Source organism: Pleurodeles waltl, chromosome 1_1 (genome assembly GCF_031143425.1).
Source record: "Pleurodeles waltl isolate 20211129_DDA chromosome 1_1, aPleWal1.hap1.20221129, whole genome shotgun sequence".
In the NCBI taxonomy this organism is placed as follows: Eukaryota; Metazoa; Chordata; class Amphibia; order Caudata; family Salamandridae; genus Pleurodeles; species Pleurodeles waltl.
The window spans coordinates 837,954,024-837,980,696 of NC_090436.1; the positions used below are offsets into that span (position 1 = coordinate 837,954,024).

The 26,673-nt window shown below is 46.2% G+C and overlaps 1 protein-coding gene across 1 annotated transcript in view; it reads right to left on the reverse strand.

Moving 5' to 3' along the window:
* The window catches only part of ALDH1A1 (aldehyde dehydrogenase 1 family member A1), a 440,093-nt gene that overhangs the window by 183,030 nt on the left and 230,390 nt on the right, over positions 1-26,673 (reverse strand). Inside the window, exon 2 of the mRNA XM_069228985.1 lies at positions 3,219-3,331. Coding sequence (XP_069085086.1) covers positions 3,219-3,317 — 99 coding nt within the window. The 5' untranslated portion in view covers positions 3,318-3,331. The remainder of the gene's footprint in view (positions 1-3,218; positions 3,332-26,673) is intronic.

Here is a 26,673-nt window from a genome sequence, read left to right on the forward strand (position 1 = left end):
AGTAAAATGCCAAAATTGTGTTGAAAAATTGGGTTTTCTGATTCAAGTCTGCCTGTTCCTGAAAGCTAGGAAGCTGCTGAGTTTAGCACTGCAAACCCTTTGTTGATGCCATTTTCAGGGGGAAATCCACAAGCCTTCTTCTGCAGCCACTTTTTCCAATTGTTTTGAAAAAAACGAAATTTTCACTGTATTTTGGCCAATTTCTTGGCCTCCTTCAAGGGAACCCACAAAGTCTGGGTACATCTAGAATCCCTAGGATGTTGGAAAAAAAGGACGCAAATTTGGCTTGGTTAGCTTATGTGGACAAAAAGTTATGAGGGCCTAAGCGCGAACTGCCCCAAATAGGCAAAAAAAGGCCTGGCACAGGAGGGGGAAAAGGCCTGGCAGCGAAGGGGTTAATGGTTTCCATACCTGTCTCCTAGTGTAAGCCTGCCTACTTGTTGCCAAGCAACCAGGGATTAGGCCAGATGGCTAATGTTCTGAGACCTTGACTGGACCATACATTGGCTTGGGGGCATTACTGCTAGTGGTAGGTGTGCATTTACCTCTACTAATAACCAGCCTCCAACACTGTAACTCCTATTCAGAATTTCATTGTTGATTAAGCTTAATGCTATACTGAACATAGGGTAACAGTGCTCTTGGTGAACGGAGCATTCATAAGATGTCTGAGGTGCCCCAACATTCTTAGCAAGAATGTGTTTTCTTACGCTTGCAGAAGGGCATTGTTGACACAGCTTGAAAATCCCTGCTTTAAAGGTATTGGAATTCACTGCCTGATATAGTATTTGCATAGACTCTACATATTTAACCTTGCAGCAATGGCAAAGATCCCCATTGCCCCCCAATCCTATTTGCCAAAGCTAACTTAGTGTGATAGATGTTATCTTTGGTTACCAGATTGGACTTCTATCAACTTAAATTTCTAAATAGGGAAATTGTTAACCGTTTCAATCATAGCTTTGGGAATCCTCATAAACTTTGTTTCGCACATTTTGTGACCAATTCCCATGACCTTTTACTTTGAGAAATTGTTTTGGAAACCTGTCATTTTTTATAAAGTAGACTTGCTAATCTTGGCCATGAAAATATTTTTTGTAAAATAATACTATATATAGCACACGTTTTAAAACCCTACATCAGTAAGTTGATTTTTGTGCCATGAAATTATAACACTTTTTTTACCTGCAATGCAGCCATTTTTACCATTATTTAATGTACACTGTACCTATCAAAGAGGTCATTTTATCACTTAATACATCTCGCCAATTGCAAATCAGGCAATTATTTCTATGGTGCTGAATTGGGTGAATTAGTTAATATGAACCCTCTGAGACATGATTAGAAGTGTATTGGATGGCAGGTTATGATTATAAATGCTAACAGTCATGGTGATTGGGCACAATTTGTGGTTTGTTAACAAGACAGAACCATGCCCACTCCTCAGTCTGGTGATAGACAGAGGTGTGGGGAAACACTGTCCACTACGTTGGCGCAATTCACAAAGGTAAACTTAAACTTTTGGACCAAACTTAGACCAAAAGTCCAAGTTTCCGCCTTTTGGTATTCACAAAGGGCATTTACGAGTTGTATCTTTATGCCTGCACCTAGGGCAAAGATTCACCCCGAGTGCAGAGTGTGCTCCACGCACACAGACTGTACTCTTCACACCCGAATGTACTCTCCGCACCACAAGTGTATTCTTCGCACTTGGGCGTATCTCTGCCGAGTGCGGAGAATACACTTTAAGAGTGACAACAGTACACTCTTGGTGCAGAGAGTACACTTTGCACTTAGAGTGGAATCTCTGTCCTGAGTACAGACGTAAAGATTGCAAATGCCCTTTGTGAATACCGAAAATCATAAACGTAGTCTTATGGTCTCAGTTTAGACCAAAAGGAAAAGTTTACCCTTTGTGAATCGGGCCCATTATTTTTAAGCAAAAGAGCTCTCCAATTCAGAATCTTTCCTTGTCACGAGAGGCGTTTTTTGACATTCGAACTGTTCAAGTCGGTGGATTGTGAATGCTCAAAACGATCGGAGCAGGGAAGGCGGGGCCAAGTGGCAGTTGGCATCACGCCCAGCCCCGACTCCTGCAATGAAATAGAAAACATATGCAGGTGTTGTCAGCGTGTGTGCAGATTAACAAAACACAAATATGTATATGTTCAAAACCGCAGAGTTTTGTGAATTGACTGACCAGCAGGTCAGCATATTTAGCAGGATATTGTTCGTGCTTGACCTCCATCTCTGGCAGAGCGCCTCCCCAGTTGCCACGTTCTCGCAGAGCCATGAGAAGTCTCGGATTACTGTGCACTCATGGAGGGCCATAACGCGTTATTGAAAATACCGGCTCTGGTAAAGTACACTATCGTAGTCCATTAGTATGGGGCAAGCGGTCGTGCTTTCCACCCAATCTAAATATGATTCCCTCTGCTCCACTGAGCATTCTAGAATAAAGTCTAAAGCTCTGAGGCTAGTTACGAGCTACCTGTTCAAAGTTCCCAGATAAGTATGTTAGCATGTGACTGCTACAAAGCAGACAGCAAACAACCGGGGGCAGTCGCTGTTCTTGAGATTGCATTTCATTGTCACTGGTCTTTTCTGTTTTTTCCTGTTTGGTGTTGGCAGTCAGTGCTACTAGCATTGCTTTCACTGGATATTAACATCTGGGTAATGCATGTAGTTACTAATTTGCCCCTTGGTTCTGGTACTTACACGTCAGTTCACGCATCGTACTTACGGGCTGCAAAGGCTGCAGTTCAAGATAGGCCACCGTGATTATGCAGCTGACATTCATCGTATGGTAGAGCCATTTCCCCAGTGTGTTTAAAGTATCAGTGCGCCGCATAGTTTCTTCAGTTTTATTTTCTCAAACACGAGCGACGGTTGAGCGGCGAAGTAATGACAGACGAACCAGCTTCACTTTCATTTCGTAGGCAGTCGAACATGCTTATACAAGAGCCGTGTTTCTACAAGAACAGTTTGCAATACTCGAAAACACAGTGATAACGTGGTCTCACTGATTTCCCCAGAAAAAAAAAAAACGTTATAAGGAGCAAAGTTCGCAAAAAATGTTAGAAAGTCATAAAACCCGTTAAGCAATACATTTGTATTCGAACAGGTTAGATGTGAGTGGGGAGGTTGCGCACGAGTCCGTTTATTCTGGAAAGCAAACGAGACAGGTGTCTAGTGAGTGGTGAACATGCAGAACTCACCTTTGTGTATTTGATCTTCAGGTCGCTGAGAGGCGCAGGCGCTTTTGATGGCGCATTCTTCTGGTCCGGGCTTTGCTTTTTCTTGCTTTCAGTTGACATGTTTAGACTTTCGCCTGGAACACAGATGAAACACAGCCTTGTATTAGACAAGCCTGGGAATCTTTGGCCTGACTGAGCCCTCGGCTTTTTATGTTTGCCTTTTACTCCAGACCGGTTGCACTACATTTGCATGCGCACATATGATTGGAGGAAAACACTCATAGCCAGTGGAACAGAGAGCGCTATCTGATGTTGACACCTCCCGCTGCAATCCTTCAACTTTGTCTCTACTTACAGTATCGCTGGTGCGCGATTTGTCATCATATATGCCGCTTTGAATTCAATGAGGCGAATCCTGATTTAATAATTGTTGTGAACACAAAAAACGTTCAAACCAGGGCTCTAACCCACACATGAACGCCAGGAAACCAACGAGGTTACTTATAGGTAAGTGGGAGAGAAAGGTAACCTATGACTTGATACACAGACGCATGGATGCTTAGGAGAACTATTTAAAAACGTAATGGGGCAGCAAAGTACCAGGCACCAAAGTCATGCTTTTCTATACAAGCAGGACCAGATAAGCAAAGAAAAGACGTCCAGAGGAAGTAGCAAAAGGTGAAATGTGCACCTTTACACGGCCTCAAAGAAACAGAACCAATTTCATAAATGTTAGAAATGGGGTCTTTGGTTGACAGTCAGGTTACCCCCTGTTCAAGCAAGGACCCTCACTCTAGTTAGGATAAAAGAGAATCACCCTCAGCTAACCCCTGCTTACCCCCTTGGTAGCTTGGCAGAGCAGTAGGCTTAACCTCAGAGTGCTGGGCGTAAAGTATTTGTACCAACACACACAGTAACTTAATGAAAACACTACAAAATGACACAACACCAGTTTAGAAAAATAGGAAATATTTATCTAGACAAAACAAGACCAAAACGACAAAAATCCAACATACACAAGTCAAGTTATGATTTTTTAAAGGTTTAAAATAAAAAGAGTCTTTAGGTAGTTGTAACACCACACTAGCGCTGCTAGCGTGAAAATGTACCTGGTTTGCGTCAAAAATAACCCCGCACGGGCGGTGTGCGTCGAAAATAACCCTGCACGGTTATATGCGTCGAAAACAACTCGGCACGGCGATGCGCGTCGAAACAGCCAGCCACTCGACGGTCCGAAAGTCCCGCGGCGCAGGTTGCGATCTCTCAGCCTTCGTCAGCGATGCTGCGCGTCGTTTCTCCTGCTCCGGGCGTCGATTCTCCGGTCGCGTTTCCTGCGGCGTCGTTTCTCAGCTGCGGAGCCGGCGTCGCGTCGTTTTCTCAGCCGCGATCGGATTCGCGTCGATCTTTTCTCCGCACGGCGCTCGGTGCGTGTATTTTTGTCCTTAGGCTGCCAGCCTCTCCTTTCAGGGTCCCAGGAACTGGAAGGGCACCACAGAGCAGAGTAGGGGTCTCTCCAGAGACTCCAGGTGCTGGCAGGAAGAAGTCTTTGCTATCCCTGAGACTTCAACAACAGGAGGCAAGCTCTACATCAAGCCCTTGGAGATTTCTTCTTCAAGATGGAAGGCACACAAAGTCCAGTCTTTGCCCTCTTACTCAGGCAGAAGCAGCACTGCAGGAAAGCTCCACAAAGCACAGTCACAGGCAGGGCAGCACTTGTTCCTCAGCGATCAGCTCTTCTCCAGGCAGAGGTTCCTCTTGATTCCAGAAGTGTTTCTAAAGTTTGTAAGTTTGGGTGCCCTTCTTATACCCATTTTAGTCTTTGAAGTCACCTTCCTTCAAAGGGGACTCACACCTTCTTGTGAAATCCTGCCTTGCCCAGGCAAGGCCTCAGACACACACCAGGGGGTTGGAGACAGCATTGTCAGAGGCAGGCACAGTCCTTTCAGATGAGAGTGACCACTCCACCCCTCCCTCCTAGCAGAGATGGCTAATCAGGAAATGCAGATCACACCCCAGCTCCCTTTGTGTCACTGTCTGGTGTGAGGTGAAAAACAACCCAACTGTCAAACTGACCCAGACAGGGAATCCACAAACCAGGCAGAGTCACAGAATGGTTTAAGCAAGAAAATGCTCACTTTCTAAAAGTGGCATTTCCAAACGCACAATCTCAAAATCAACTTTACTAAAAGATGTATTTTTAAATTGTGAGTTCAGGGATCCCAAACTCCACATGTCCCTCTACTCTCTAGGGGAATCTACACTTTAATCATATTTAAAGGTAGCCCCCATATTATCCTATGAGAGAGAGACAGACCTTGCAACAGTGAAAACGAAATTGGCAGTATTTCACTGTTAGGACATATAAACCATATTACTATATGTCCTACCTTATCCATACACTGCACCCTGCCCTTGGGGCTACCTAGGGCCTACCTTAGGGGTGCCTTACCTGTAAGGAAAGGGAAGGTTTAGGCCTGGCAAGTGGGTACACTTGCCAAGTCGAATTTACAGTGTAAAAATACACATACAGACACTGCAGGGGCAGGTCTGAGACATGATTACAGAGCTACTTATGTGGGTGGCACAACCAGTGCTGCAGGCCCACTAGTAGCATTTGATTTACAGGCCCTGGCACCTCTAGTGCACATTACTAGGGACTTACTAGTAAATCAAATATGCCAATCATGGATAAACCACTTACATACAATTTAAACAGGAGAGCATATGCACTTTAGCACTGGTTAGCAGTGGTAAAGTGCTCAGAGTTGAAAAGCCAACAGCAACATGTCAGAAAAACATAGGAGGCAGGAGGCGAAAAAGACTGGGGATGACCCTGCATAAGCAAAAGTCCAACACGACCCCCTACCAGCCTAAAGCCAGGGGAGAACAATCAATACCTTGATGTACTTCCCTGATTGGGGCGATAGAACAGGGACCCAGGCCCACAACAGCAGGGGCATGTTCCAGTTCTACGCCTTCCTGACTCCAGTTGGATCCCTCTGTCCATACTCTCAGGGCCCACTAAGCTAACCCATGGGGAACCCTTCTCCACATCTACAGACACCATCTGTGCAGCACCTAACTTTACTTTGCTCACAGATGAATTGCAATGGGCAGATAGTACCACCAGGGCCAACACAGTGGTGTTGCCCACTCCACCCCCGGGGTGTGACTCTCGTCCTCCCCCCCCAGGGGCAACTCTGTCCACCAGGACAGCAAGCCACAGTGGCCCCAGACAACTGTCCGGGATGAGAGCCCGACCTCAGGCCTCTCTAACCACTGTGACTGTGGAGAGTGGGGGGTGGTAGCCCCAGGTGCCTGGCACCCTTTGACCACTCTCTCTTCCACCAGGTCAGGGATGTTAACCTGACCCTGGTCCTCCCCTCTGGGGCTCTGTACCCTCCCCGCAGAAGCGGCACCCCCAGAGTCAAAAACTGTCAGGGTGCTTGTAGAAGCAGTCCTGCACAATTCTTCCATCAGTGCAGGGATGTTAACCTGCAACTGATCCTCCAACCTGGGGTCTGTACCTTCAGGTTGGACCAGGGCCAGGGGTGAGGCTTCCCTCCCCCTGCCCTCTCTTCTGGGGTCCTGAACCACCCAACTAGGAGCGGCCCCCCCAGAAGACAACATGGTAGGGGCACTGTTAGCAGTAGCCCCTTCCTCCAGGTCAGGGGGGACACCCTTAACCTGGCCTCCCAATCCAGGGCCTGTACCCACAGACTGGATCACTGCCTGGCAAACCAGGACTTCTTGGGGGGCATACCTACCCCCTACCAGGTCAGAGTTTACCCTCTGAACCTGGTCATCCAACCCAGGGTCACCACCCTGCGGTTGAACCACTGCCTGGCACACCAGGACTTCCTTGGGAGCACACTTACCCCCCATCAGGTCAGAGTTTACCCCCTGAACCTGATCATTCAACCCAGAGTCACCACCCTGCGGTTGAACCATTGCCTGGCACACCAGGACTTCCAGGGGGGCACACTTACCCCCCTCAAGGGACACACTGTCCCGAAGGGCCACACAAGAGTCTGGCTGGCGCAGGTCTCCTGACCTCTGCCCATCTGACAGAGTCTGGATTCCCCCCAACCCAGAAATGGTCTCACCAAGGTCATTCATGGGGGGCTCTGCTCTCAGAGCTGACCCCTGACCCTCCAGGTTCTCCACTGGGGTCCGCAACCCCCTCTCAACCCTCTGTCTGGACTTCTGCACCCCCTCACTAGGAGTGGTACTGCCAGACACCAGAACTGGTGGGACGCTGGCTACAGCCGCCCCCCCAAGTTCTCCTGACACTGTGGGGTCTCCCTCAACAGATGGCCCTATGGTACAGGCTAGGCTCCCCTCCTGGTGTTCCCGCAGGGAACCCTCCAGGACCTGGGACCGGATCTCGGGCACCTTGGGCCTCAACCCATCCCCATTCCCTCTCCTCTGAGACTGGACATGGGGTCCCTCACCCATCCCACTACACTGGGACCTACCTGGGACACTACAATCCTTCCCTACCTCACTTGGTTGGGAACTACCTAGACCACTCCTCTCAGGAGCACCCCCAAATGCCTCTTCAGACTCTCTGGTACTCACCCAGAAGTCTGCCTCCATTGTAAGCTCCCTGGGGTCAGAGAACTCACACTCCACCTGGTGTTGGCATAGCTCTGGAAAATAAGGACTAGACATATGCTCTCCAGCAATTACATCACTCAGCCCCTCACATGAATTAACCAAAGTACCCTTCACCCAACCATCCAGTGACTCTGCTTTGACAAAGCACCCCACATCACCCTCCTGAGACTGGTGAGACAGTACCTGACTGTCCCTGACACTCAACCCACACTCTTCTGGGATGTTTTCACACTCCATAACCAGGACTTCTACCTGGGGGGAACCCCTCTCCCTGTCACTCTCACTTAGAGTCAGTAGAGTGTCCCTCCCACCAGTAGGAATATGACTCCCCATGCCAGTTCCCCAATCCACCTCAGGGACCCTGTGCATCACTGGAGCTACCTCATACCCCTGAACCTCCTGGCGTGTGTTAACTCCCTCCTTCAAGTAGGGCACCACCTCTCTGGGCATGTGCACTTCTGCAGCATCACTGGATATACAATTGTTGCTGCCACCATTCCAGCTGGACTCAGCCCTCATGACTTCCAGCTCTTTCAATTTAAGCTCGTAAGCATAAATCATTTTTTTAATCTCTAAGTTCCTCCTCCTTTCTTCCAACTCTTCCAACCCCCAATCGAGCTTTTTCAGCTCCCATTGGTACTTCCTCTCTGCCTGTCTGTCCTGTAACTCTTCAGGAGTCAGACCCTTGGGTGACACCCTGCCACCCCTCCTGGGGACCCTCCCCCCAGGCGTAACAGGTTCCTCCACTACACCACTGTGTATCCTCTGCACTTCCCCCCCCATATTCTCCTCCTCTGTGTGCCTTCCAGCCTTCTTGATTGTCACCCAGGCCCTCTGTGCCTGTTGCAGCTCCCCCTCCCCGGTGGAGCTCTCAGTGGGACAGTCAAGATCTTTAAGGAACTGTTTCAATTGAGCAACTGAGTACTCCTTCAGTTTCTCCATTTCAAACACAGCTCCAGCTGTTGCATCTCCAGATTGAGACATGATGGTCACAAGTGCAAAGTTCCAAAAGGCAGAAAAAAATAATTTCCCAATGAAGTAAAAAGAATCAGTCAAGGGATCAGCAAAATCATGGAAGTAGAAAAAAAAGAGTCCTTAAGAGAAAAATCAAAAGATCACCAAACAAGTAGTATGTGGTCACGTAGTGGTCTGAGATCAAAACAGTAGTGTACACTTAATTACTGTATGTCAAGTACAAATACAAGTCCAATCCCGTCGCTGGTCACCAATGTTAGAAATGGGGTCTTTGGTTGACAGTCAGGTTACCCCCTGTTCAAGCAAGGACCCTCACTCTAGTTAGGATAAAAGAGAATCACCCTCAGCTAACCCCTGCTTACCCCCTTGGTAGCTTGGCAGAGCAGTAGGCTTAACCTCAGAGTGCTGGGCGTAAAGTATTTGTACCAACACACACAGTAACTTAATGAAAACACTACAAAATGACACAACACCAGTTTAGAAAAATAGGAAATATTTATCTAGACAAAACAAGACCAAAACGACAAAAATCCAACATACACAAGTCAAGTTATGATTTTTTAAAGGTTTAAAATAAAAAGAGTCTTTAGGTAGTTGTAACACCACACTAGCGCTGCTAGCGTGAAAATGTACCTGGTTTGCGTCAAAAATAACCCTGCACGGGCGGTGTGCGTCGAAAATAACCCTGCACGGTTATATGCGTCGAAAACAACTCGGCACGGCGATGCGCGTCGAAACAGCCAGCCACGCGACGGTCCGAAAGTCCCGCGGCGCAGGTTGCGATCTCTCAGCCTTCGTCAGCGATGCTGCGCGTCGTTTCTCCTGCTCCGGGCGTCGATTCTCCGGTCGCGTTTCCTGCGGCGTCGTTTCTCAGCTGCGGAGCCGGCGTCGCGTCGTTTTCTCAGCCGCGATCGGATTCGCGTCGATCTTTTCTCCGCACGGCGCTCGGTGCGTGTATTTTTGTCCTTAGGCTGCCAGCCTCTCCTTTCAGGGTCCCAGGAACTGGAAGGGCACCACAGAGCAGAGTAGGGGTCTCTCCAGAGACTCCAGGTGCTGGCAGGAAGAAGTCTTTGCTATCCCTGAGACTTCAACAACAGGAGGCAAGCTCTACATCAAGCCCTTGGAGATTTCTTCTTCAAGATGGAAGGCACACAAAGTCCAGTCTTTGCCCTCTTACTAAGGCAGAAGTAGCACTGCAGGAAAGCTCCACAAAGCACAGTCACAGGCAGGGCAGCACTTGTTCCTCAGCGATCAGCTCTTCTCCAGGCAGAGGTTCCTCTTGATTCCAGAAGTGTTTCTAAAGTTTGTAAGTTTGGGTGCCCTTCTTATACCCATTTTAGTCTTTGAAGTCACCTTCCTTCAAAGGGGACTCACACCTTCTTGTGAAATCCTGCCTTGCCCAGGCAAGGCCTCAGACACACACCAGGGGGTTGGAGACAGCATTGTCAGAGGCAGGCACAGTCCTTTCAGATGAGAGTGACCACTCCACCCCTCCCTCCTAGCAGAGATGGCTAATCAGGAAATGCAGATCACACCCCAGCTCCCTTTGTGTCACTGTCTGGTGTGAGGTGAAAAACAACCCAACTGTCAAACTGACCCAGACAGGGAATCCACAAACCAGGCAGAGTCACAGAATGGTTTAAGCAAGAAAATGCTCACTTTCTAAAAGTGGCATTTCCAAACGCACAATCTCAAAATCAACTTTACTAAAAGATGTATTTTTAAATTGTGAGTTCAGGGATCCCAAACTCCACATGTCCATCTACTCTCTAGGGGAATCTACACTTTAATCATATTTAAAGGTAGCCCCCATATTATCCTATGAGAGAGAGACAGACCTTGCAACAGTGAAAACGAAATTGGCAGTATTTCACTGTTAGGACATATAAACCATATTACTATATGTCCTACCTTATCCATACACTGCACCCTGCCCTTGGGGCTACCTAGGGCCTACCTTAGGGGTGCCTTACCTGTAAGGAAAGGGAAGGTTTAGGCCTGGCAAGTGGGTACACTTGCCAAGTCGAATTTACAGTGTAAAAATACACATACAGACACTGCAGGGGCAGGTCTGAGACATGATTACAGAGCTACTTATGTGGGTGGCACAACCAGTGCTGCAGGCCCACTAGTAGCATTTGATTTACAGGCCCTGGCACCTCTAGTGCACATTACTAGGGACTTACTAGTAAATCAAATATGCCAATCATGGATAAACCACTTACATACAATTTAAACAGGAGAGCATATGCACTTTAGCACTGGTTAGCAGTGGTAAAGTGCTCAGAGTTGAAAAGCCAACAGCAACATGTCAGAAAAACATAGGAGGCAGGAGGCGAAAAAGACTGGGGATGACCCTGCATAAGCAAAAGTCCAACAATAAACCTTTTTTTTCTCATTACAGGGTCGTGTAGTTGTGTTGCCAACTTTGATTGTCAGTGCAAATCCACAGTACTGATTTAGAGATGTGTGCAATGGTAGATGGATTTACTTACACAGGAACTTTCATCAGTGTGGAGGAAGCTGCAAATCAGGAAATGTGCTTGTAGGGGTGAGGGCGGAGATTAAGAACGTTCTAAAGCGGGGACAACTGCAAATGTATGTTAGCCACCAAAGATTATCCGTTTTATAGTTATTCACCAACTTTTTTTTTGGATCGAGGATTAGAACCTTAAAAGCAAACAGAGATATGTTCCCTTCAAAGTCTGGAGTAAATCTCTTTTCTGGGTGGGACAGTCGAGGGAATCAGTCAAAACATTGGTGTGAGTCTAGAACACAGTTTGTTGCCATAGGACATATACATTTTTTCGGAAGCATCAAAAAAGGATTAACATGACAAATGCATTTCTGAGTGACTTTTCCACAAAACGTACAATTTACCAAGGAAACATATCAATAAATAATGACTGTTTCTAAAAATCTACGAGCTTCACATGTTCTCAGTAGTACTTCTAGAATTTTTCGAGAATTCGAAAAAGCCTATTGAATACACTTTCAACGTTTTATGTGAGTAGGGCCAACAATATGCAATGGTAGTGATTCATAAACTCTTCCAATGCATGATACACAGATTATGCAAGGGGCACATTTTATAAGGAAATATAAGGTGATTACACAAACTATTCACACTGGTCTAAAATGCATGCTATTTATAAGACGTAGCTCCTACAAGGCACAGTTGCGAAGGACACCGTAATATGCTACAAGTCTAACACAGCACTGTGGAAACCAGACAAAGAAAAAGGTACCCAAGCAAAATACAGTGCATACATTCAACCACTCCACATGATACACATCCTTAAGATCACAGACCATAGAGGTATTATTTCTGCTAAGACGGGATGAGCATTCAAAGTAAAAAGAGTGCATCACTGCACAATGGAACACACAGCAAAGTTCTACTGCCTGATGGATTGTCAGGAATCTGGCTATGAGGGACTCAGGACAGACAGAGGGTAGTGGACCCCAATTGTAGAACCTAGGGTCCCTTACCACTGTTGTCCTGGGGCCTCCGACGTTTGGAGCCCTTAACTGGGAACCAAGTCTACTTTTTTAGCACATGAATCCCAAGGGTATTTTAAAAATATGAAGTGTAATTAGAAGTCTTTGCAGGCCCAGTGTCACTGGGGACCCACAAGACAGCTTCCCCCATGAGGGTAAGCCTTGCACCGGCCCAACTGGGATGATGTGCATGGGGGTTTCAGCTTATTGCTCCCGGTGGAGGGCTCTATCCACCAGGAGTGTTTATGGCTTGCTTCCTTGCCTCTAAATTGTTTGGATCTTCTAGGATCGTCTTTCTCCACTGCTCTTCCTCCATTAAGAGAGAGCTTGGGGCCTGACCTCCCGTCCATTAGCTCCTCACAGCCTGTTGGTTAGGCTTCTCATGCAAGGCTAGCACCCACCAGCCTCTCACAAGCTTCAGTGACCGCACAGGTCTCAGGACCTGCTACTTTGAGATCCTGGCATGATGCCAGATTAAAAGTCGCAGTTAGACCAAAGAAACCAAGAGCACATCAAATATGGAACAGATGACATACAGGACAACAGAAAATACACTGTGTTTTATGTAAAACTACATTTCCCAGACTGAGGTACACAGGCCCAGCCACTATAGAACCTGGACACTCAAACACACATCTGGGTCGATATTGGCAACTGGGTATCTAGACTCAACTAGCACTGTGCCTCTTTGTCTAAAACAGCAGTTGTGAGCCCTTATATCAGTCCTCACCTGGTTTGAGTCATCCTCATCCCTTTGTTGTTTTTTCTCTTGTGCAATTCCCCACAGTCACTCTGATTGCTTGCCTGGGGTATTTTGTTACCTTTCTCATTACCTTCTTGTTAGTTTGTCTTCGCTGCCAGTACTTCCTCCCTCCAGAGCTGCAGTGGTCACCATCTACTCGGCTTACTTCACAGTACTCTGAGCACTATTTACAGCTTGCAAATCACAAAGAGAGTCTTATGGGACTATTTAGACTGACCAATAGTGTACCGCTCCCACAATGCAATATAAAGCAGAATTGAGTTACTCACGATCTCATCTGAGATCATCCTTTAGGGAGGAATTGTCTTCTACTGCTAGTCAATTCCTTGGCTTAGGTGGTAGTCTTCACCCACCCTTAGGTGGCATCAGGTTCCTTTTTGCACTAGGGCCAATAGTTCCTGGTGAGGGCTACAACCTCCTTAAATATGGAAGGAGCTCTTTGAAGTGTTGTTTTATAATACAGGTCCTATAAGACTCAATGGTGAGAGCGAGGTATGCAAAGTGCGGGATGAGTGGAGGGTAGGATAGACTACCTCTTTGTGGGCCAAACTAGTTTTATTCTGGTGCCCCTAAAGGATAGGTTAAAATAGAGAGGGGGAGTAACAATGGGAGAGTGGTCAATGTGTTTCTTCCTGGCCTGTGACCTTGCAAAGAGCTTCTAGGTATTCTTCAAGACTGTTAATTTAGGAAAATAGTCATTCTGCCTGCCAAATACTGGTGATCTCCTGAGGCTTACGGGATCTGTTCTCAGTCTTCTTGCTCCATGTGTCACTTTAGAGGTACAAACTCCCAAGGATTGTGGAGACCACCTCTTCTGTACCCACTATCTTCCGTGTGTATAATGCCCTTGGTGAATATTGCTGGAATAGCTTATATTTTTTTTAGTTTGCTGGTAATTCCTGCTCTTACTGCCTTGTGAAATTGTGTGGGGAAAAATCTGATCTTCCTCATGGCCAAAACAGTAATTAACTTGGCCCAGAAAAGTATTTCAAAGCCCAGATCTAATTAAGGGCTGACTTACAGAAATACAACCATACTGAAAGTACACAAAGCAGTGCACAAGTGTTCAAATTATTAATATTATACATGCCCTCTAGACCTTTGTTTACTGGGTGAAAGGTATATTAGATGTCTCTCCAGTTTCACCCAATGAAGAGCTGTTACTTGGATGCATCATTTACCTGCAGTGTGAATACACTAAAACACTGCAGACTTTCAGTGAAGGATTACAGAATGACAAAGGCAGCAGACAATTTATTAAAGGTCCAACTAAGGCATACTACCTATACACAAATGAATGACTGAGTTAGATAGCTTTCCCACTTGCTCTGTCTGTAGACACAGCCAAGAAAAAACAGCCCAAGTCCCTTTCCACAGGAGTAGTAGAGCACCTTAATGTAAAGGGTGGGCATTGGCAGCTAACACTCAAAGCCATTTTACGCAAGCTTACTTGTGTGAGATTCAGTTAATGAGATTCACTTATTTTACTTTGCATGCTACATTTGTCCCCAAAGGGTCATAAATCCACTTGCTAGTTTCTGTGATTTAAATGATGGGGCACACACCTAGACATTCTTTAGGTAATTTTGCATGTTCTTTAGAGTATCTCAGAGTCATGTTTATGTACTTCAACCACATTCCATAAATGTATGAGTCTATATTGCATGTCAATATGGTCCTACTGAGAAACTTTGGAGGCTCAAGGCAGCTTTGGTTTGTGAACTGATTGCTTAAGATCCTTATTAAATATGTTTTTTACAAATGTTTCCTCTCAACTTGTATTGGTAGATTTTGAAACACCTACAGCTGGATGGTCGGATTCACAGCCTATTCTTGATATGGGTTTGGTGTAATAATTATTCCTACCCGCTTTATATTTCTTTTGACAATTCAGGCTTGAAGAGTGGTCCCTCCTTAGAGCATCGGTTATCTTCTGCTTGGTACCTTGAGTGGTCATATGGATCTGAAACCACAGGTCCTTATAAGCTTTCAATTAACTTCTGTGAATGGACTGAGAACACATTTGTAAGGAACAATTTGATCAAAAGTCAGATTTGGTGCGTTCATTTACTATCCAAAGTAGCATTTTTGTTATGTTGGAAGTGTTTTTTTTCGGAAAGAAAATACTTTGAAGTGTAGTGATGCTTTATAAAGGGAAGTTAGTGGAGGTCATGCTGATCAGACTGGTTAGAATAAGTTTTGGATGATGACAGAATCAGTGGGAAAACATGTTGATCTCTCACTACAAAATAACACACCCAAAATATCTGGAGCTACGTTTCTATTCAGTGAAGGAGTGGTGCAGTAGCATACTCAAGAACCTATGTTCAACCCTGGGTTGATGGAGAGCTTTTCATCAATGGAAACAATCTACTGTGTCAGCACTTCCAAACATGAACTACACACCCCAAAGCCTAGCACATACAGATTGGTTGAAGCATAGTCAAACACACACAGGTCTGAAACTCAAAGGCCCTGATTTAAGAAGGCCTACAGCCTCCTTGCGCCACATTAGCGTAATATTTTTTGATGCTTATGTGGCCCAACGAGGCCAAAATTGTCACACCAGATTTACAAAGTGGTGCAATGCATGCATTGTGCCACTTTGTAACCCCTTTGGGCCACGTTATGCCTGTGCCAGGCATAATGTATGCAAGGGGGGCATTTCTCCACTAGAAGATCTTAAAGATTTCTTTGCGATATTTTTAGTGGCATTTTTAACGTCTGCACTGAAGAAGGCATTAGAAAGAGGCACACCAATGTTTTCAATGGGCCTCTATGGGCTTTGTAGGATTAGCGTCAACATTTTTAACTCTAATCCTGCAATGAGCCAAACTAGCATAAAAAATGTTGATGCTAGTTTCCTAACTACCACCATGGTGCGCCGTACATTAAATACTGTACACTCTTGGTGACGTTAGAAGGGTGCTAAGGGGCACAAGAAAAGTGGCGCTGTATTGGATGCAGCACCACTTTTCTTAAATCAGGCCCAAATTGTTCAGCATAAAGAAAACCTGGAGTCAACTATACCATTGTTTTTGCTCCCTGAGCTATATCCAGAGCTCCACAACAAAGACAACAGAGGCAACATTTGAAAATTAAACATTACAAGCAACAGAAAAGGAAAATCCATGGCCTATCTGCAGCATTTGACACAGTCTCACATCCCATTCTCATCAGGTGCCAGCAAGAACACCTCACTTTGGGACTCCAACTGGTGGCCTGCCAAACTCAGACCCACACTCACAATCCTCGCTAGGATCCTTGGAATAATATTCAACTGCAAACTGGACGTGATTGTACAAGGCAATGCCATCAATGCATCATGTTTCCACACTCTGAAGATGCTTAGGAAGATCTTCAAATGGTGCTAAAGCAACACAAGAAACACTGTCACACACACCCTAGTCATCAGCAAGTTTGACTGTGGGAACACACTCTACACCAGAATCACCAAGCAATTCATTAGAAGAATACAGACCATCCAGAACTCAGCAACCAGACTCCTCCCCAACCACCCACATAGAACTCACATCACACCACACTTCAGGGAACTACACTGGCTTCCAATTCATAAGTCAAATATATAAGGTACACAGTTCCAAAAAATTCTAAGGGACCACTGGTCTCAAGAGAGAGAGCCCTCAAGCATCACAATCGATGACTAGTATCATCATCGGGAAATGCTCCACACCAGGCTGGTGCTGCAATGCCAGTCAAAGATGCTTAAATGCTGTACAGTAGATTTTACCAGTCATAATAATATGGTCTAGAGTCCCCCGCTTGGGGTGTCCACCAGGCATTGCAGCACCAGCCTGGTGTGGAGCATTTCCGATGATGATACTAGTCATCGATTATGATGCTTGAGGGCTCTCGCTCCTGAGACCAGTGGTCCCTTAGAATTTTTTGGAACTGTGTACCTTATATATTTGATTACAGTTTGGACACTGGACCATATAACCTCCCGGTCCCCCCCGTTTGTTTGAGATTCCAATTCATAAGTACACTCATTTCAACCTTCTCTCACATACACATTCAATACTCCTACATGCCAAAATTCTACTCATTCACAGAACCATATTAGGAGGACGAGCATTCTACTACATCACTCCTAAAGTTTAAAATGACCTCCCTCTCCACATCTGAGCCTCCCCCTCTCTTCCTGAAATCCTTAAAAGGCTAAAGACCAGGCTTTTCAATTAACCATCTTATTACAGCCAGAGGTAGACACAAACACACCTACTCAGCACCAGGATCCCTTTGTGCATGATTGCGTGCTTACAAACACACATGACATAGCATTCTCCTCAGAGCAATTAACAGTGCTTGTCCCACCCACATGGATTAGAATGTTTATTCCACAACGCTTTTTTCCAGGCACCAGCATGTCCCAGGATAATGTCAGTTGTCAATCTTAATGTATATCATGAGCGAGAAGGCAATAGTACTTTGAAATTGCTCATTTGTCAATTACATTGGTAATCGATCAGCAAGGTCTTAAAATGTAGCATTGACAAATCCAACTATTTCGGCCTTTTGGTAGCATTACTGTTTTGATCATTATATCTTTTATTGTGTTAAGTAGTATACTTGTTCTGAGCATGCAAATTGGTTGATATTTCTATTTGGCTATGTAATGTAAATTTGAATGTATAATATAATCTTTATGTGTGCTCGAAAACAGGTTTGGAGGTTTATCATAGCAGAAGACCAAAGAGTGGTGTTGAATTAAACATGATGTATTATATTGCAGCAAATAAAGACAAAGGCAGACTAAATGAAACAGTCTAACAGTCTCCACATTTGTTCATTTAAATAACTCTGTAATTTAAGCAGTCCAAGTATGAGATATATCTTGATGCTAAAGGCAACATTATGAGTGCCCCACAGGAACCCAAGAGGGCCAATAACAGGAGATATCACCGTTAGAAAGACGAAAAATCATGATGTTTCAACCAGAGATCTCAACTGGAAGTAAAACACTAATGGACAGCCACCTAGCTCTCTGAGTAAAACATTGGATGAACCAAGGTAGAATTTGGAACTTAAACATTTATTCCAGCATTTCATACCACAAAGCCGCCTAATATTGAGTGTTTCTCCTGAAGTTACACATGCCTCCATGTTAGACTTTTCATCCTTGGCGTGGTCTCCCTTAACTTTTTGCCTTTGTTTCCCAGGTTGTTGATGTGTGCTGGACTCTGTTTTTGCTGTTTTTGTTCCTCTGGGCACTTTACCACTGCTAACCAGTGCTAAAGTGCAAGTGCTCCTCTACAAAACGTGTATGTAATTAGTTCATCCATGATTGGCATATTTGATTTACTAGTAAGTCCCTAGCAGAGTGCACTAGAGGTGCCCACCCACATAAGTAGCTCTGTAATCATGTCTCAGAGCTGCCACTGCAGTGTCTGTGTGTGCAGTTTTAACTGTAAATTCGACTTGGCAAGTGTACCCACTTGCGAGGCCTAAACCTTCCCTTTTCTTACAAGTAAGGCACCCATAAGGTAGGCCCTAGGTAGCCCCAAGGGCAGGATGCTGTGTATGGTTAAGGTAGGACATATAGGGGGTCATTCCGACCCTGGCAGTCCATGACCGCCAGGGCCGGCGACCGTGGAAGCACCGCCAACAGGCTGGCGGTGCTTCCAGGGCCATTCTGACTGCGGCGGTAAAGCCGCGGTCAGAAAAGGGGAACCAGCGGTTTCCCGCCGGTTTACCCCTGGCCCAGGGAATCCGCCATGGCGGCGCTGCTTGCAGCGCCGCCATGGGATTCCAACCCCCTTCCCGCCAGCCTGTTCCTGGCAGTAATTACCGGCAGGAACAGGATGGCAGGAACGGGTGTCGTGGGGCCCCTGGGGGGGCCTGCACTGCTCATGCCACTGGCATGGGCAGTGCAGGGGCCCCCTAACAGGGCCCCATAAAGATTTTCAGTGTAAATCGCGACGGGTGCTACTGCACCTGTCGCACCCATTCAACTCCGCCGGCTCCATTCAGAGCCGGCTTCATTGTTGAAGGGGCTTTCCCGCTGGGCCGGCGGGCGGCCTTCTGGCGGTTGCCCGCCGGCCCAGCGGGAAAGTCAGAATGACCGCCGCGGTCATTTGACCGCGGTACGGTCTTTTGGCGGTTCCCGCCAGGCGGGCGGCTTCCGCCGCCCGCCGGGGTCGGAATGACCCCCATAGTAATGTGTTTTATATGTCCTGACAGTGAAATATTGCTAAATTCACTTTTCACTGTTGCAAGGCCTGTCCCTCTCATAGGTTAACATGGGGGCTACCTTTAAATACGATTAAAGTGTAGATTCCCTTTGGGAGCGGATGGACATGTGGAGTTTGGGGTCTCTGAGTTCACAATTTAAAAATACATCTTTTAGTAAAGTTGATTTCAAGATTGTGGGGGTCATTACGACGAAAGACCGCCGAGGCCGCGGGGGACAGAATACCGCCATTGCCGGCGGTATTCCTGGCTCCCTATTATGACATTTCCACCAGGCCAGCGGAAATGTCACATCAGCATTGCTGCCGGCTCATAATAGAGCCGGCGGCAATGCTGATGTGCAGCGGGTGCAGTAGCACCCGTCGCGCATTTCACTGCCCGAAATTCGGGCAGTGAAATGTGCGACGGGGCTATGCCTGAGGGCCCCTGCACTGCCCATGCCAAGTGCATGGGCAGTGCAGGGGCCCCCAGGGGCACCCCAAGTCCCCTTACCGACAGCCTTTCAATGGCGGTGTGTACCGCCACGGACAGGCTGGCGGTCGGGGACTCATAATCCCCAGGGCAGCGGTGCATGCACCGCTGCCCTGGGGATTATGACCGCCAGGCGCAATCCTGGCGGGAAAGTGGAGGGGCCGGCGGTATGGCCGTGGCTTTTCCGCCACGGTCATAATTGCTGGTGGAACACCGCCAGCCTGTTGGCGGTGTTACCGCCAACTTACCGCCGGCCGCCAGGGTCGTAATGACCCCCTGTGTGTTTTAAAATGCCACTTTTAGAAAGTGAGCATTTTCTTGCCTATACTATTTCTGTGACTCTGCCTGTTTGTGGATTCCCTGTCTGGGTCAGTTTGACAGTTGGGCTGGTTGCACCTCACACTAGACAGTGACACAAAGGGAGCTGGGGTGTAGTCTGCATTTCCTGATGAGCCATCTGTGCTAGGAGGGAGGGGAGGAGTGGTCACTCACACCTGAAAGGGCTGTGCTGTGCCTGCCCTCACACAATGCTGTCTCCAACCCCCTGGTGTGTGTCGGGGGCATGGCCTGGGCAAGGCAGGATTTCACAATCAAGAATGACTTTGCTTTGAAGTAGGCCTACTTCAAAGGAGAAAATGGGTATAAGAAGGGCACTTCTGGAAACCAAGAGGAACCTCTGCCTGGAGAAGAGCTGAAGAGCTGAGGAAGAAGAGCTGCCCTGCCTGTGACTGAGCTTTGTGGAGCTATACTGCAGCTGCTGCTTCTGCCAGAGTAAGAGGGCAAAGACTGGACTTTGTATGCCTTCCATCTTGTGAAGATCTCAAAGGGCTTGATTTAGAGCTTGCCTCTTGTTGTTTGAAGTCTCAGGGACAGCAAAGACTTCTCTCTGCCAGCACCTGGAGTCTCTGGAGAGACTCCTACTCTGCCCTGTGGTGCCCACCCAGTTCCTGGGACCCTGAAAGGAGAAGCTGGCAGCCTAAGAGGAAGAAATACACGCACAGAATGCTGTGCGGGGAAAAGATTGACGCAACTCTGATCTGCAGCTGAAGAAACGATGCACCGCCGGCTTCGCGGCTGAAAATCGACCCTCGCCGGCAATGCGACAAAAAATCGATGCATGGAGCTGGAGGAACAACTTGCAACATCGTTGATGGAGGCTTGCGAGATCGTAACCCGCGCTGCATGGTTTTTGGGTCGTGTGGCTGGATTTGCGACACAAACGCCACTGGGCATGTAAAAACAACGCAAGCCCTGCCCGGACCCGAGAGTGCTGACCGGATCGATGAATCGCTCTCCTGCGGAGAGAAGAAACGACGCGCCCGACCCGACAAAAGGAGAAACGACGCAGGGTCTCGCTCATGAGTGAAATCAACACATCGCAAGCCCTTTTGACACACACTGACCCGTGCGGGGTTATTTTTGACGCACCCAAGGTACATTTTCACACTAACAGTGTTAGTGTGTGTTTAAAACTACATGAAGACTCTTTTTGCTTTTTAATTGATATCAGGACTTGTGTATTGTGGATTTTTGTCATTTTGGTCTTGTTTTGTTTAGATAAATATTTCCTATTTTTCTAAACCTGTGTTGTGTCATTTTGTAGTATTGTCATTAAGTTACTGTGTGTGTTGGTACAAATACTTTACACCTAGCACTCTGAAGTTAAGCCTACTGCTCGTGCCAAGCTACCAAGGAGGTAAGCAGGGGTTAGCTGAGGGTGATTCTCCTTCACCCTGACTAGAGTGAGGGTCCTTGCTTGGACAGGGGTAACCTGACTGCCAACCAAAGACCCCATTTCTAACACTCCAGAATTACTAACTCCAGGGGCCTGGCAAGGGCTAGTTCCATCTTAATTAGGGTCTACGGTGTTGCAGCAAGGAGGGGAATGAGCATTCCTACAACCTGAATATGAAAGTACTAGACAGAATTTATCACAACAGGTAAAATCCAACAACATGGGGGCCAGAATTTATCAGGAGCAATAACATACTTAAAATACATACTTAGTGCGCAAAATCCATGTGTCTCGCTGATGCCAGGCCTTTCCCCCTGTTAAATTTCAGCAGGTTTGACCTATCAAATTCAATAGAGGATGGAGGATGCAAACTTTATTGCACCCTTTAACCAACAGTGAAATAAACATTGCACCATCTATAATTGTAATCCCTGTTCAAATAAGTGTTTGTACATGGATCACCATTTTACAGGCCAATTGTAATCAGATACAAAGTGTCAACACATTATTTTACAACAAAACCCCAAACATAATTTCATAAATATCACAGAAATTGTGTTTCCATCTCCTAAAACAATTGATGAAACACTTGACATTTAAGTCGCTTACTTTATTCTCACAATCAAATGTTTTATAGCAGCAGTTAGTAATATTTTCTTGAAGCTATACGAAACACTCAAATGATTACAATAATTTGAATCTCAAAACGGTACAGGCTGAGCATAATGATGGTTTTGGATATAATTGACCCACCGTGGTGAGCAGCCCTATACTTTGAACTCAGTGGGGAGTATCAGGGCTGAGGCGTTCCCTCCTTTGTCCAGGGGAGGGGAGTAAGGGACACAAACTGCAGGTTCTGGTGTCTCCCTTGCCATTATACATCTAGTCCCAAACCAAGTTGGCAGTGTCAGAATTTGCAGTGTCAAGGTTCGTTGCATTATCCAAAAATGAACTGTCATAGAGGGCAGTGTTTGAGTGGACTCTGCCAGAGTGTGAGAGCTGTGTGAGGGTGTGAGCATCAGGATGTGCAGTGAAACGGTCATCATTACCCCCTGTGCCCCTGTAAAGTGTTATTGTATCTAAGACCAGGACTGGAAAGGTTAGAGTGAGCAGTGTCAGGTTGGCCAATGTTCTGATGGTCATTTTCAAGGTGAAGTCTGTGGATGGACAGTTTTAAGCCAGGCAATTCAATAAAAATAGTGTCTTATAGGAGATGTTTGCAAACTCAAGCGCTTGTGTTCGCTCTGTGGAACCCATGAGCAGCTAGAAACCAAGGGCCTCATTTACAAGAGGCCAGTGCCGCCGGAGCATCACATTTCATGACGGTCTGATCGCCTTTCAATCATATCTGGCTTTGCATGGCCTCATAGCTGTGGGCTAAGGCAAGGCAGCACAAAGTGCTGCATTGCCTTACTCTTCATCAAGGAGGCGTTCCATGGGCATAGCAGTGGGTTTTCCCACGCAACACCAGTGGGTTTTGACACATTACCAGAATTACAAGGACCTGTAAACCTGGGAATTTGTCAAAACTGTGTGCCTCGCCTCATTTTTTTCCTCTATGTGTGCTGCATTCTGCACCATACATAGATTAGGAAAACAGCTCAATTGATCGTGTTTCTGCAGGAAGATGTATTGTCCTGCACAAAAACAATAATGCCAATAATGCAGACACGCTTGCACAGTGGTGCAAGAGTGTGTCTTGATGTTAGGCATCGATGTGCACCCGCACAGACAGAAGGGACAGAAATGCACCATATATCATTAATATGGCAAACTCCTGCCCTTTCCTTTTGATGCAGGGCAGTGCAGCAAAGTGTCCTGCTGCACTGCCCTGTAGCAAAATCTAGTAAATGAGGCCCAAAGTGTTTCAAGAAGCACGGAAATTCAAAGACGCAGCCTGCAACAAGAGCACACTAATGCCGGTATGTGCAAAGTCTCATCACCCAAAATCTTGCACATATTTGCACACTTGCTGGGAAAATGTAAGCACAAACAAGACTCACACTATATTATGGTTTTAGGGATGCTTTCTCTATCCCATCTGAAGCATTTACATCTCTCGCCTTCCTTGGAATCAGCAGTCAGTTGCACATCAGCTAGATGTCGCAAGTGAGAAGATACTCAAAGAAGTGCAGGCTGGCAGGGTAGAAGGCCTGTTTGATACCCTGCTACTAGATTACTTGGTCTGCTCATCACTTGGGCTAGTTCCAAAGAAAGAGTCAAGCAAGTTTTGCTTGATCCACACCCTGTCCTTTCCAGCCGGTCAGTTTGTAAATTATGGTCTACAACAAGACTTGGCCACCGTCCAGTACACTTCCTTTGATGAGGCAATATGTAAGCTTCAAAAGCTGGAGCTGGGAGTGATAATGACAAAATCAGACATGGAGGTGTTGTTTTGCCTGATGCCAGTATACTCCACAGATATGCACCTCCGGGGCTTCACTTATGATGGACGTTACTATTTAGATCTGTGCAAGCCTATTGACTGCACTGTGGTGTGCTCACACTTTGAAGCGTTTAGTCACTTTCTAGAGTGGGCCTTGAAGGACTTATTATCCTGAGGTGACATAGTGCACTATTTGGATGAAATAATGTTCACCGGGCCTCCAGGTTCCCAAGCTTGTGGGTAGGCCCTCCAGGGGTTATTTGAACTAACGTAAGCATAAGGGGTGCCACTAGCAGAGGGCAAAACTGAAGGACAGGCAGCTACACTGTCTTTCCTCAGTATAGAAACAGACTCAGTAGCAGGGTTTGCAGGTCACTTAATACAAGGTTTTTGGTCTTCAGGAGTTCCTCGAGGTGTGTTTGGCTGTGAGAAAAGGTCACACTTCAACAACTGCAGGTTTTGGTGTGGTGACTGAATTTTTTACTGAAGGTTCTTCCAATAGAGAGGATGCTTTCCAAACACTTTGCTAGAACTATGTTGGGCCTTCAAGTCAAATATCACCATACCTCTTGTGAGATCAAGAAGGATCTAACTATTTGGAAGGAGTTCCTTGAGCACTTTAACTGTACAGTCAAGTGGCAACAGCAGGCACAGCCCAACTCAGATTTTGCCCTCTTCAAACTAGCAGCAGGGAGAGTATGCTTGGGGCCAATCTTTGGTATTAAGTGGTGTATGCAACACTAGCTCTCATGGTGGGTGGCATCTGTTATCACTAAGAGTGTCATTTTCCTTGAGCTCTTCCCAAAGTGGTAGTGCTGCAGACCTGGGGGACGCTCCTGGCTAACAAGAGGATTCTGCTCAGATAACATGTTCACAGTAAGTTATCAACAACCAGAATGCAAAATATCCCTTGTTTTTTAGGTTAATCAAAGCTTGAATCCATAGGTGGCTCACTTCTAATGGGCATTTTACTGCCAAGCATGCCTCAGGGGTGAAGAAAACAGTAGGTGCTGCCTTGCCCCATTTTAAGTTGGTATAGATCAGAGCACTATTGCCAAACGCAGACAAGTTGGTGACAGAAGTCCCCCTGGACTTTTGCATGCTTGGGGGCCCATTGTCCCAAAGTGATTACAGCCTTGCTTGCATCAAGGACTAACAGGCAGCAGGGAGAGTATATGGTGCTACCTTTGCAGCAGTTCGTAGAGAGGAAAAAGTTCAATGCCTTGGAAGTATTACAGTTCTTAATGAAGCAGAGGGAATAGGCAAGTCTGTGGCACTGGTAAGGAGGCAGTTGTCAGCATTCACTTTCTTTGCCGGTGTAAGGGACATGAGGGACCTGATTAAGGCAGTAAGGTTAGGAGTGCTATTAGAGGATTGGAGTGCCTATCACCTGTCATTGAAATACTGCCAAATGTATGTCCAATGCAGTACAGAACCATACACCCTACTCTTTAGGCTGCCCTACTCCCTCGTATTCTTCGGAGCTTTGAAGGTATCTGAGTTGGTTGCGGCCTCCAGGTTGGTTTGTACCATGGACATAGTCGTGTCAGTGGACTCCCTGAGATTTAGAATAAAACATTCAAAAACTGAACAAGTGGGAAATGGGGCTTGGGTGCATCTAACTGTGGCTGCAGGCACTGTCTATTGTCCAGTGGCCCAGTTGCAAAAATATTTGATTTGACTGGATTCTGTATTTATACAATGAAAAACAGCTACTTCCTCAGAGGTTGCCATGTGCTTGGGAGATCAAAAATTGAAAAGCCTCCCATATGCACAAACCAGGTAACTGATTGATTTGACAGAATAACCTGAATGTCTCCACTAATGAGAGAATATATAGGTCTCTGTTTCCTGAACATTAGTAACTTCGGTTGCTGCTGAATAGATGGAGAAAGAGGAATCATTTTTAAATATGGTATACACATGATGGCAATAGCGGGGTGCACTAAGGGGTGCAAGAAAAGCGGTGCAGCACCACTTTTCATAAATCTGGGCCATAGTTTTGTGACACAAAGTGCTTTAAATGTGCCTCTTTTGCCTATAGGAAGACAGTGCAGTATGTCCAAATGTTGGGAAATGGGAGGATCGCTTGATAGTTCTAAAATCAGCCAAATAGCTGTGTTCTGCATAAGTTGTAGTTGATGAATCAGATATTCAGCAGTGCCTACTCGGAGGCCATTGTAATAGTCCATGCATTCTATACCTGTACCAAAAGTGCCAAATGTACATTGAACAGGCAGGGCCTTACCACAGAGTATTGAGGTACTCCTGAGAAGATCTGTTTAAGCAATGACTTAAACTCGAATATTCTCAGCAACTGGGAATGATGGTGTGAAAAAAGAAGTAAACCACAAAAGCACTGACCCTGTTATACCAAGATTCTGCCTGGAAGACCCATAAACAAACATTTACATAGTCTAATCTCAAGACGATAAATGCATGGACCACTGTCTTGTGAGAGCGCAGAAGCAGTAGATTTTTTTTTTTTAAGCATGGAGCTATGGAAAGCATGAGGGTACCACCAGAGGCTCCTGGAACTGGGAAGAAACTTGGTGTAAAATTTGACCCCTGCCCCCGGGTTCATGGCAAGTGTAGCTGATTTAGGAGGTGGGGGCAAGGTGTCAGGCAACCAGTTTTCCCAGCACTAAAAAAAAAACCAAACAGTAAAATGTTGGTTTTGTCCAAATTGCATTTCAGGCTGCTGATGCGCAACCAGTCAAAAACAGACACTAAACAAGCTCTGAAAGAATCATGAGCTGCAGATAATCCATTCTCAAATAGAAGGATCAGCTGTGTGTCATCTGTGTAGTAGACC